The 12165-nt window shown below is 33.6% G+C and overlaps 2 protein-coding genes across 2 annotated transcripts; both read right to left on the reverse strand.

Moving 5' to 3' along the window:
- Positions 1-551: 551 nt before the first annotated feature.
- LOC147535045 (12-oxophytodienoate reductase 1-like) lies at positions 552-3877 on the reverse strand. Its single transcript, XM_086647914.1, has 5 exons — positions 3642-3877; positions 3233-3373; positions 1672-1802; positions 1384-1545; positions 552-1302 (listed from the first exon to the last, which is right to left on the reverse strand). The coding sequence occupies exons 1-5, from the start codon at positions 3698-3700 to the stop codon at positions 719-721; spliced, it is 1077 nt and encodes a 358-aa protein (XP_086504040.1). The 5' UTR covers positions 3701-3877; the 3' UTR covers positions 552-718.
- A 4422-nt stretch (positions 3878-8299) lies between these two features.
- On the reverse strand, positions 8300-10363 carry LOC147535046 (12-oxophytodienoate reductase 1-like). Its single transcript, XM_086647915.1, has 5 exons — positions 10094-10363; positions 9810-9950; positions 9539-9669; positions 9250-9411; positions 8300-9055 (listed from the first exon to the last, which is right to left on the reverse strand). Exons 1-5 carry the CDS (start codon positions 10150-10152, stop codon positions 8472-8474), a joined length of 1077 nt encoding a protein of 358 aa, XP_086504041.1. The 5' UTR covers positions 10153-10363; the 3' UTR covers positions 8300-8471.
- Between the last annotated feature and the right edge of the window lie 1802 nt (positions 10364-12165).

Below are 12165 nucleotides of genomic sequence, written 5' to 3' on the forward strand. Positions count from 1 at the left end.
TTTGGGCGTTGGCTGCAGTATCTCTACCGATTTACTATAAATTTTGATCATCCACCTAAATCACTCGAGACTCTATTTTATGCCATCGAATAGAACAAATATCATGTGTTTTTTAGTGTTTGGAATCAAATAAACATGTGAGATGAATATGCTCGGGCATATCGTGGAATTATAAAGTATTGATTAAGATATATACAAACTTAAAGGTCGTTTTTTTTTGGAAGTAACATAGTAAAAGCAGTGGTAAAGCTAAGAGATAGTAAAATGTTTATAAGTTCATAGCGCTTTTAGCTATGAAAGAGGAGGGCATTATGATGTAATTGTAAACGTCATAGTCACTAATATAAAATGTCCAAATATAATGTATCATGTAATGGGACCTCAACTTTGACCACTGGATTTTTTTTGAGCCCTAAAGGTTTTTTGCTGATCCTTAAAGCCATGGGACTATGGGAGTAGGAAGTCAATTTTCTTTTTTTGTTTGAGTTAATGTAAGTATTACTCCTACTTAATTGAGCTCATGTACCTATTAGTACACAATTGATTGGAAATTAGACACAATATTTAAATTCATTAAATCTCAAATAATCTCTCAATATTACATCGATAAACTCACAAGAAATAAATTACAACAACTTCCCATTAATGATCTTAACAATCTTATTTTCGAAAGGGAAAAAACAGAAAAGAAAAATACAATTATCACATGAAAATTAAACTAATTGAGAAACGGGTAATCAGTATATCCAACAATTGGGTCGGGGATATAAAATGTATCCCTATTATATTTGTTTAATGGTGCATCGAGCTCGAATCGTTTAGGCAAATCCGGGTTAGCCAAAAACAATCGACCATATGCAATTAAATCAGCAGAATTTTCTTCAATCACTTTATTACCATCTTCTTTCTTATATCCACCAGCAGAAATGAAAGTGCCTTTAAAAGCTACCCTCATAGGTAAACTACTATGAGGTGTTTCTGAAGCATCTGCTATTGTTACCATCCTTGGTTCAATAACATGAAGGTACAAAATTTCATGTTTGTTCAATGACTTAGCCATGAATTGACCTAGGGCATCTGGGTTGGAGTCTGGGGTTTCCATATAATCGGCGAATGGGGAGAGCCGTATACCAACTTTGTCACTTCCAATCTCTTCTGCTACGGCTTTAACGATTTCGAGAGGAAAACGACAACGATTTTCTATGCTTCCACCGTATTCGTCTGTTCTGTCGTTTACTGAGTCTTTCATGAATTGATCAAGAAGGTAACCGTTTGCCCCGTGGACTTCGACACCATCAAAACCTACACATATTTTTGTTCTTTAGGTTAACAACCATCAACCATTCTACATATAAAGTATCTATCAATCTATCATATAGTTACCGGCTTCAATTGCATTCCTTGCAGCAAGTTTGAAATCATTGATGACATTTTGTATTTCATCAATGGTTAGTCGACGAGGAGGTGGCCAATCGACTCCGTACAATCCAGGTGTCACTCCCTTATCCGAACAAGATATTGGAGCTTGACCATTAGGTTGAAAATCTGTGTGATTTTTCCATACACAAAATTACACGACAATTATCTGCTTATTCATTATCAACATTTTGGAGAGATACACAACTTTAAATTTCGAAAACAGTGAAAACAAGAATGTAGAAATATGTGTACCATATGTTGAAACTCTTCCGACGTGCCATATTTGGCAAAAGAAAATCCCACCCTTGTCATGGACAGCTTTAACAATTGGTTTCCATGCTTCTACATGCTCCTTTGTCCAAATCCCTGGAGTTTCTGGGTACCTTCATAGTCAAAACAAATTGTGTTATACTTTTCATAAGTCTCTTATTATTTATTGTTGTACGAGATTATTGTTCGATTACAAGTACAAAAAAGAGCATAACATTTAGAGACGATACTACAAATGGGCGAACAAAATTACTCTTCAGGGCAGAGACAGAAGAGATTGACCACATTACAAACATAGAGGATCCCATTATCAAATAACATAGAATTCTGATATTGAGTAAATGTGAAAAATGTTAGTAATAATTTCCAACTTAAATGTCTGCTACCGAAATCGTTATACAGAGTTCTCTTTTCCGTTCACCTATAGCTTTTTACTAGTGTAAGCCTTTGTGATGGATACTAAGTCGGGTAAGAGTTTTGGCAACTGAAATGTTATTTTCTTTGGAAAACTGCATGATGCTTATGTTTCTCATTTTTTTTTTTTTCCTTTGTTCTTCTTCTTCTTCTTCCGCATTTTGGGATTGAACTGTGTACTTTTTACTCAACCGAGACTCTATTCTCCTTTTGCAAAAGAGTTCATGTGGATAAATGGAACAACTAAGTAATTGGTAGCTAGCAGTCTTGGGGAATCTATAGCCGGAGCAATGGCAATTAGAGCTTATGAGAAAGAAGATATATATATATATTTTTTGTTTCATCTCACTAAAATGCACTCAGAAAATCCCCCATTGACGGTGTGTTTTAATGTAATTTTGCACTGAGGGTAATAACTCAGTGCCTGGGGCTCGGTGAAACCGGAGCGGGCTCGCGGATACTTTTAAGCTACGGACGCCCCAAAGATAATGTATGCCCGAGCCAATCTAGTGGATGATGACCTGTAGCGAGAGGTCTTATGATAATACTATTATCTATATGGGAGCCTGTAGACTCAGAAAAGAGCCTGCACCCAGAGCCCGAAGAGGTCTGTCTGTCCACTTCTGGATTTGTAAAAAGCCCAGCACGTAAAATTGATGGAGGTGGAAATAGAATCGGATGGCCACGGGTTGAATGAGTTACCTAGCTATATATACTAGTACTAAAATAATTTATAAGAAAGAAAGAAAACCATGGAGGAGGTGGTGTTAAACTACGACGGTTCTGAGACTAATAAAAGGCAAAAACGAGAAGAAAACATGGAGGTTGGTGATGATGAATCACTACCAATTATTGAAAGATCCAAGTCTCTTAGGTGGTATTTATTTATATATACATCTCTTCTACTTTGTCTAACCATTCAGTTAAATATAGGAACCGTCGGTAACACTTAACCCCTAAATTTTGTACCTTCATGTGAAAAATGTTAGTAATAAATTTTGCAATGGTATGACTAGATGTGAAGAATATTTCTCCGCGCTTTTAGAATAAAATTATGGCAACATAGCATTGTTGCATTGCAATTTCTCGGTCCTAGTGCAAAGAAATATATTGATATTCCAAAATTTACCCTTGAGCGGTTTCAGATACTCCAGTAGCTTCCGCAATGAGAAGGCCTCCATCTGTGGCCCGTTGAGAATAATACAAGATGGCATGTGGCTGAGGAACGTTTCCATACGACCTATTCCTTGTTAGTGGTGCCAAAACAACTCTGCCAAAAAAAAAAACCCACAAATTAACTCAAATTATATAAGTATTTGAGATGGTCGAAATATTACAATTCAAATCTTATTAGTTAGGAAAAACAAGTAGTACTACATAATGACTACTTATGTCATAAATACACAAAACAAAAAAAAAAAAGTCAACGACCCCAAAAGACTTGGGGATGAACTAACTTTGATGTGTGATCAAACCATCAAGGATTTTATTTACCAAAAAGAAAACCCATCATAGATAATTGATTCTTCTAAGCATACCTGTGAGAAAGTTGAAAATTTCCCATTTTGTGAGGAGTGAGGAGTGGAATTGTGGCCATTTCTCTCTCTCTCTCTCTACTTCTTCTGTGTCCTTCCTCTTTCTCCCTCTAAAAGACTTGCTCCAACTTAAAGCTTTCACCACAGAGTTAAATATAGGAACCGTCGGTAACACTTAACCCCTGTATCTTTTGTTAATTTCTGAGTTGCCCCTCAATAAGTGCTTTTCACAATTGCTCAATTGAAGAGGACCACAACTTTAATCTATAAAAAAGAAGACTAGAAGAGAATAAATTAAAATGAAATTCGTGGTAGTTCACTTTTATTATTAAATGTTTGGAGATGTTTTATTCAACTAATAATTTTGATACTTTAAACAAACATGGAAAGAGAATGGAGAATCTAAATTAGTAAGTCGTCTAATCAATTATTTCGATATGCACATAATTATAAAAGATGAAGATACTAAACAACTATGCTTTAAAATGCAGAGATAGACTTACAGGAAGACCAATTAGTACAAATAAATCAATCATCCAAAAGATAATATTTTGTTTGAAGAAAATTATATCATGGGTGTTGATTCAAGGGTTTCCAAATTGTGTGAGATGTAAGGACTAAATTAACTTTTGCAACATATTATTCACATTTTTATTTTTACTTAGTCAGTAGCTAGGTTAAGCTCACAAAAGAAAAATTGGCTCAATGTTAACCATTCCTTCATGTAAAGACGTGTAAATTTCATAAATTATAGTATCATTCTTTTTCCTTTGTTCTCAAATAAAATCATAATAGGCTCATCTTCAACTAGGCACCCTATTTGAGACTTGGACCCTTAAAAGTCATTAAGACCTCTAAAGGTTATTTCGAGAGGCCTTAGACATTTAGACAGTATTTACTCTATTTTATGTAGATAATTACAAAAGATAAGTTTTGAGGATCATATATTTGCAGCGAGCCCGGATCAATACCTCACAAACTTAAGATGGGTCGGAAACCACTAAAGACCCATTTTGTGAGAGGCCAACTTTTGAACTTTGTGAGACACCTTATGTTTTTTTTTTCTTTGAACACTCACATAAATGAGATGTAAGTTTTTTTTTTTGTTGTTGTTGTTGTTGTTGTTGAAAGGAAATGTAAGTTACTCTTACATCATGCGTTACTTGTTTTTCATTGATACTGGAAACAACATTAAAAGAGAAAATGCTATTTGACTTTACAAAAAATGGTCTGACAAGACAAAATTGCTGATATCATGCATAAATTTTGATTTGTTGAGCCATTCAGACTACTTTTGATCGACCCAAGTAGCATTGTTGCATTCGGTATAGGGCAGGGAAAAATATCAAAAATCCTATATCCGTCGGAGACATCTGAGCTCGTTAGAGTCTATAGACACTCGAAATCTAGAGACGGTTTCAACTTGACCGACACGATAATATAAATGAGTCGAGCTTAGGGCTTTAAAGTGATAGCTGACAACAAGCCTCATGTGGTCTAACAATTACAGTCCAAACTCCTCGACAATCAGTACAAGCCGCTCCATCCACAAATAACACAGTATCATTTTAAGACTTCACATTATGTCTGATTGAGCCGCTGTGTTTCAGAGGTGAATTTGATAAAACATCCGAAGTGTTAGGATGAAATGACTCAATCAAGAACTCAACCCACATCTCACTTGTATAAAACTTTAGTGAACAATTTGGGTAGAAAGCAAGAACTTTAGAAAGGGGGGGGGGTGTCTTGTGTAAAAAAGGAAGAATTTTAGAAGGAGAACTCTTGTGTAGAAAGGAAGAATTTTAGAAGGGGAAGTCTTCTGTAAAAAAGGAAGAATTTTAGAAGGAGAACTCTTGTGTAGAAAGGAAGAATTTTAGAAGGGGAAGTCTTCTGTAAAAAAAGGAAGAATTTTAGAAGGAGAACTCTTGCGTAAAAAATGAAGAATTTTGGAAGGGTAACTCGTTTGTAAAAAAAGGAAGAATTGAACTCTTCTATAAGAAAGGAAAAATTTTCCGACCCCATAATTTATGACCAGTTTCTTGTCTAGTGCCCTTATTTTTGCAAAATACACATATAGCTCTGTTTCCGCATTTTCAATGCATCAATTGGAAAGTCAATTTTTATACTTCCCCAGACTACCCCTCTTTACTTTTGTTTGTTTTCCTTTTCATCTTCATTTTACCTCTCTCTCTTGCTTTCATCTTCATTTTTTTCCCCTCACCGTTTCACTTTCACTATAGTGAAGCTCCAAAATGCCAAGTTCAGAAGGTAATTCTTTCATTACACTGAAGATGATGGGTTCAATTAAGGTGGTAACTTTTTTTCAATAACAATAAGTTTGACTTAAATAAATTTATTACGGTTTGCTACCACTAAAATGCTCTGTAACTTTAACATAAAAAACCAAAGCAAATTGTTTATTAACTAGTACCATCACCTATAGAATTGGAAATCAAATTTTCTCAGTCAAAATCAAATTCTCAAGAGGAAACCTCAAATTTCATCAACCTTAAACTAATTCTTACAATAAAACCCGACCCTAATTCTTTACACATGAGAGAGAAAGATAGAGAGAAGAAAAACAAAACTCTAAATCAGTTTCACAAGTTCTTCAACCAAAATCAATTTGAATCTCAAACTTTAGATTATTGCAAAGAAAATAAATCCCCTGTCAGCTATAACGAAATTCCCCTTTCTAATGGAACAAATACATTTTCACGGTACGCCATTAAAATCTCATTTTCAAATAAGGTCTCCTCTCTCCATCATTAACCAGATTGATTTAGAAATTAAAGAAACTTAAATAAAAATCAACAAATGAAGCTGCTTTAGGATGTTGTAAGCTGCTTCTGGATGTGGTCATGTGGAATTTCAATTTCCTTTTACACTAGAATCAAAATTGGGTAAGTAAAACAACGAGGGGTTGGGCCATTGGTCCAAAAAGGGGGCCAAAATGAAAATTCCACCCAAAGTTGCCTAAAAATGAAAGGGAGGTCCAATGTGTCAGTTTGGGGGTCAAACTTACGTAAAGGGCCCTTAAAAAATAAAGTATTTACCGTTCATGCCATCGAAAATTACAAAATTGCCATCGAAAATTCTCGGGAAACGATTTTTTTTCTGAAAAATAATCTGACAACCCGTCCATCAGAATCTGTACTGTTCAGAAAATTACGGAACAGCCACCGAAAAATTCCCGGGAAACGGAATTTTTTTCGGGAAATTATTTTATTTACTGGAAATTTTTTTCTGTACTAGAAATTTTTGCTGGGCGGGAATTTGAAATTTCGTAAAAAAATTTGAAAATTTGGGCGGGAATTTGAAATTTCGTTTGAAAATTTCAAAACTTTGAAAAAAAAAATTGTGACCGGGAAATTATTTTATTTATTGGAAATTTTTTTCTGTACTAGACACTTTTGCTGGGCGGGATTTTAAAATTTTCAAAAAAAATTCAAAATTTGCCCGGGAATTTAAAATTTTCAAAAAAATTTGAAATTTTGGCCGGGAATTTGAAATTTCGTTTGAAAATTTCGAAAAAAAGATTTCGTTTGAAAATTGGAATTTTTTGTGTACGGGAAATTATTTTATTTACCGGGAAGAGATGGTTTGCTGGGCGGGGATTTGAAATTTCGTTTGAAAATTTCAAATTTTAAAAAAATTTTGAAACTTTGAATTTTTCGTGTACTGGTAAATTATTTTATTTACCAGACATTTTTTTTCTTCAGGAAAACGTCAGCATGTCCCGTCCAAGGGCAAGAGGGGAATTAAAAAAAAACTGACATTTGGACCTGCAACTAATTTTTGGGCAAGAGTGGATTTTTTTTTAGTTTACCCCCCTAGATTTTGGACTGTTGACTCAAAAATCCTAAAACAACACCATAGTATATACTCCGTATTAATGAAATTTGAGGATAATTCTGTTCAATGGGTTATGAAAGCTAACCTAGATCAATAAAATCAGTACCTTAATAATGTTTTGAAATTAAACTTCAATTCCCATATACAATCCCAAATGGTTTTAAACAAATTAATACCAAACATTAAATAATTCAAAACAAAATAGATTAGAAATTTTAATAGAGAGAGATAATAAGTACAAGAAGGAAAGGGAAATGCTAAAGTTACAAAGGATTTTGACAAAGGAAAGTTCTCAGCTGATGTGGCGGTTGCGGTTTGAAATTTTGATCAAATCTAGGCCGTTGAGGGATGAATATTACAACCGTCACATCTGCTGAAAACTTTATTTTGTCAAAATCTTTTGTAACTCTAGCATCTCCCTTACGGAAAAGAAAGATAAAGAGGAGAGAGAAAAAATGGGAAGAAAGATGAAACAGAGATATGATGACGAGATAAAAAGAAAAATTTAAACAGGTTAGTTTCGGAATGTAAAAAAATAGGAACTTCTAGTCAATACATTGAAAATACAAAAAAGAATCATCTAGATATTTTACATAAGCTAGAGGACACGCAAGACAAGAAATCAGTCATCAAGTAGAGGCATTTGGGAAGTGACCCAACATTAAAAAAAAAAAAATCAATGAGAGCGAGTAATTTATGAAATACTCCGAAAATTAATTAACAATTGGTTTGTCTCTAACATTACGGGAAACATCAAAGTTTCAGGTAATGTTCTTTGCTACTTATGCTACATGATTGAATTGAAATTGGATACGAAATATTTAAATCATGAAATTGAAATAATCACGCCATATTACATCTTACATTCCCAAACTCACCCAAAATAAATTACAACAATAAAAACACACGATTGGTCTTAAAAATCTTATTTTCCAAACCGAAAAGAACAGAGAAGGAATAAAAAGTTATTCCACGAAACTAATTGAGAAATGGGTAATCAGTGTATCCGACGACTGGATCGGGTGTATAAAATGTATCCCTATCATATTTGTTTAATGGTGCATCGAGCTCGAATCGTTTAGGCAAATCCGGGTTAGCCAAAAACAATCGCCCAAACGCGACTAAGTCGAGATGATTCTCCTCAATTGCCTTGTTACCAACTTCTTTGTTAAATGCACCAGCAGATATGAAAGTGCCCTTAAAAGCTTTCCTCATTGGTAAAGTACTATGAGGAGTTTCTGATTCCTCAAAAATTGTTATCATCCTTGGTTCAACCACATGAAGGTACGCGATTCCATATTTGTTTAATGATTTAGCCATGAATAGAGCAAGGGCATCTGGGTCGGAGTCTCCGCTTTCCATGTAATCGGCAAATGGAGAGATCCGCATACCGACTCTGTGGCTTCCGATTTCTTCTGTAATAGCTTTGACAATTTCGAGAGTGAATCGACAACGATTTTCAATACTTCCACCGTATTCGTCTATCCTGTCGTTAATTGAGTCTTTCATAAATTGATCAGGAAGATAACCATGTGCTCCGTGGATTTCTACACCATCAAAACCTACACAAATGTATGTTCTTTTTGTTAACAACCATTAACTCATTATGTGTATGTGTATACATATATGTGTATGTGTGTATATATGTGTGTGTGTGTGTGTGAATGTGTGAGTGTGTCAAATATTCAAAATTTAATTACGATATTTATGTGGTTTTTAATATATATTTTGTTGGTTAGGAAAAAGAAGAAAATACCAGCTTCAATTGCATTCCTTGCAGCAAGTTTAAAATCCTGAATGACATTCTGAATTTCATCAACAGTTAATCGACGGGGAAGTGGCCAATCAACTCCGTAGATACCAGGCGTTACTCCTTTATCGGTACAAGATATTGGAGCTTGACCGTTGGGTTGAAATCCTGTGTAACACGGTTTCACCAAACAAAAGTATTTAAACATATGTGCACTTTCAGATTTCGAAAACAACAAAAATAATATTATATTGTGATGCAACTAGAAAATGGAAGGAGGACAAGGAATATGTACCACAGGTGGAAATCCTTCCCGTATGCCAAATTTGGCAAAAGAAAATCCCACCCTTGTCATGGACAGCTTTAACAATTGGTTTCCATGCTTCCACTTGCTCCTGTGTATAAATTCCTGGGGTTTCTGGGTACCTTCAAATTATATCATCAAAACAAATTATGTTGAAAAATCTTAGGTCAAAGTTTTCTCTGTTGTCTCCTAAAATAATGTTATGATCTTATCATTTAATACAACATGCAAAAAACTATCTATACAGATATTTCAAATTTACCCGTGAGCAGTATTAGATACTCCAACGGCCTCTGAGATGAGAAGGCCTCCTTCTGAAGTCCGCTGGGAATAATACAAGATTTCGTGGGGCTGAGGAACACCGCCGTACGATCTACTCCTTGTCAGAGGTGCCAAAACAACCCTGTTGGGAAAATCGGGAAAAAAAATGTTTAGACAAACCATCATATAAATATGACAAAAATTAAGTGTAATTATTTTTCGGTTTCCACGTTAGCTCTATGTCCACAGGAATATCATGGCAGTATTTTTCTTTCAAAAACATACCTGTGAGAAAGTTGAAAATTTCCTAATTTGTAAGGAGTTAGGAGTGGAATTTTTGCCATTTTTGTTCTCTCACAGTCTAACTTCTTTCCTCTTTCTCTCTATTCTCCAACTCCAATCTATCAACAACTCTTATAAATAATTGTCAACATAGAAATCATTGGTAACATTTAAGCCCCAAGTCCTATGTTTACTTTCAAGTTGCCCCCTAGTGGAGGACTACGACTTTAATTTATAAAAAAGGAAAAAGAAAATGCAACTAAAATTCCTCGTGATCCACTTATATTTTGTTTAGAGTTTTATAGCTATTTTATTCCATTTATAAAAGAATGTAATATGTGTTTGATATCACCTATTTCCATGAAAATGAAAGAATTTTTGTAGAAATAGGTATTTCCACCGTTTGATACGAAGCATCATTTTATTGCTTCAATTTCCTAGAGAATCTATTTAATGAAATAGTCCACTTTTAATTTCTTGCTCCCCTTCGGAAGTAGCTCACGTGAAAAGTCAAAAATCAAAATAAAACTATTTTAATATATTCGGATACTTGAAACATACTCCATATTTATCTTCATATACGTTCAAAATGACATTTTTACTTAAACATTCACCAAAACATTTACCAAAACACACTTTTACTTATACATCGAGCAAATGACATTTTTGCCCTTCTTACCGCATGACTCGTTTATCAAGTTGTCAAAATGACATTTTGACTTTATGTAGTCAAAATTACATTTTTACCCTTTTATAATATCAAATTGAGATTTTACCTTTATATTGTCAAAATGACAATCTTACCCTCGTATAGTATCGAAATGACAGTTTTACCTTCTGTGGTCTAAATGACATTCTCTTTTTGATCCATATGTTGTCAAAGTTACATCCATCAGGAAAAAAATATAATTTTTACAAGATAAGGGTAAAAATGTAATTTTAACAACATGACAGTAAAAATGTCATTTTGACTGCATAAAGAGTAAATAAAAATTCTTAATTGAATATTATATTCGTAGAAGTTAGTTGTCAATCAAATATTAGAGTCTGTAATTCCAAGAAATAATAAATGACAACTAAATGAAAGAACTCTTATTTTCACGGAAGAAATTCCATAAAAAACATTCCATAAAAATCTTTTATTCTTATGAAACTATTTTCCTGACATCCAACACAACCTAAGAAGAACAACACGGCGAAGGAAAGGGGATCATAGTATGAAAGCAAAAGATAGTTTGATTCCCTAGATAGTCAACTATGCTATTATATTGTTACGGCTCGCCACCATGATTATCATTATATTATAGTCAAAGTTAAGTTTTGATACCATGATTATTTTTATTATAGTCACAATTAAATTTTGATAGGGACATGTAAGTTGTCTTTTTGGACATTCAACAAAAAAAGAAAATTGTCTTTCGGGGAAATTATTGATTTATTTCTATATCCAGCTAAATATATGATAAAAAAAAAAAAAATTAATTGTCCACTCACCTTGTCTCTCACCTGGTCTCTTTGAATATATTATCTATATAACAATATAGAAGAAAAAAAAGTTGACTGGACAAACATCTTATTTTAATAAAGGATATTTTAAGCAGTCCTTCCTAAAATTTACAATGTAGTCCTTCTTTAGTGTCTTTTTTTGATTTTTTAATATGAAATTGTACTGAAATTAATTGACGGTCCAGATTAAGTTAAATTTGTTTCCCTATGCAATTGATTTTTTCGTTAGCCCATCAATGTACGGTCCAAATTAAGTTAAATTTCTTTCTCTATCCTATTGATTTTTTTTGCTACTCCATCTTCTACTAAATCGACTTCGCTTCAGGCATCTTTCCCTAAATCAATCTTCTTCGATCCCCACGTCGTAACAGTCTCATCAATGGGATTCTGATTATATCATGGTTAAGTGTCATTATTTGTTCTTAATGTCCTGACTATATTGTATCATAGTAAATCTAATTTTTTTCAAGGTTCCATTTTTGCAATTTGGAGTATCATATGGTTTTCTTAAGGTTATATAAACTAGAATAAATTTTCATATTTTGTAAATAGATGGTTTTGAGGTTCTG

The sequence above is a fragment of the Eschscholzia californica genome, unplaced genomic scaffold (genome assembly GCF_041429995.1).
Source record: "Eschscholzia californica isolate CP2 unplaced genomic scaffold, dmEscCali1.0.p SCAF_6, whole genome shotgun sequence".
In the NCBI taxonomy this organism is placed as follows: domain Eukaryota; kingdom Viridiplantae; phylum Streptophyta; class Magnoliopsida; order Ranunculales; family Papaveraceae; genus Eschscholzia; species Eschscholzia californica.

Bases quoted from the DNA above. Each gene is read 5' to 3' on its own strand.
- LOC147535045 (XM_086647914.1), bottom strand. From the start codon at position 3,700: ATGGCCACAATTCCACTCCTCACTCCTCACAAAATGGGAAATTTTCAA. The intron at 1,546-1,671 runs GTACACATATTT...AAAATCACACAG, and splicing joins CGGAAGAGTTTCAACATATG to ATTTTCAACCTAATGGTCAA. The intron at 1,303-1,383 runs GTAACTATATGA...AAATATGTGTAG, and splicing joins AAGGAATGCAATTGAAGCCG to GTTTTGATGGTGTCGAAGTC.
- LOC147535046 (XM_086647915.1), bottom strand. From the start codon at position 10,152: ATGGCAAAAATTCCACTCCTAACTCCTTACAAATTAGGAAATTTTCAA. The intron at 9,951-10,093 runs GTATGTTTTTGA...TTTTCCCAACAG, and splicing joins AATTTTCAACTTTCTCACAG to GGTTGTTTTGGCACCTCTGA. The intron at 9,412-9,538 runs GTACATATTCCT...CGTGTTACACAG, and splicing joins GGGAAGGATTTCCACCTGTG to GATTTCAACCCAACGGTCAA.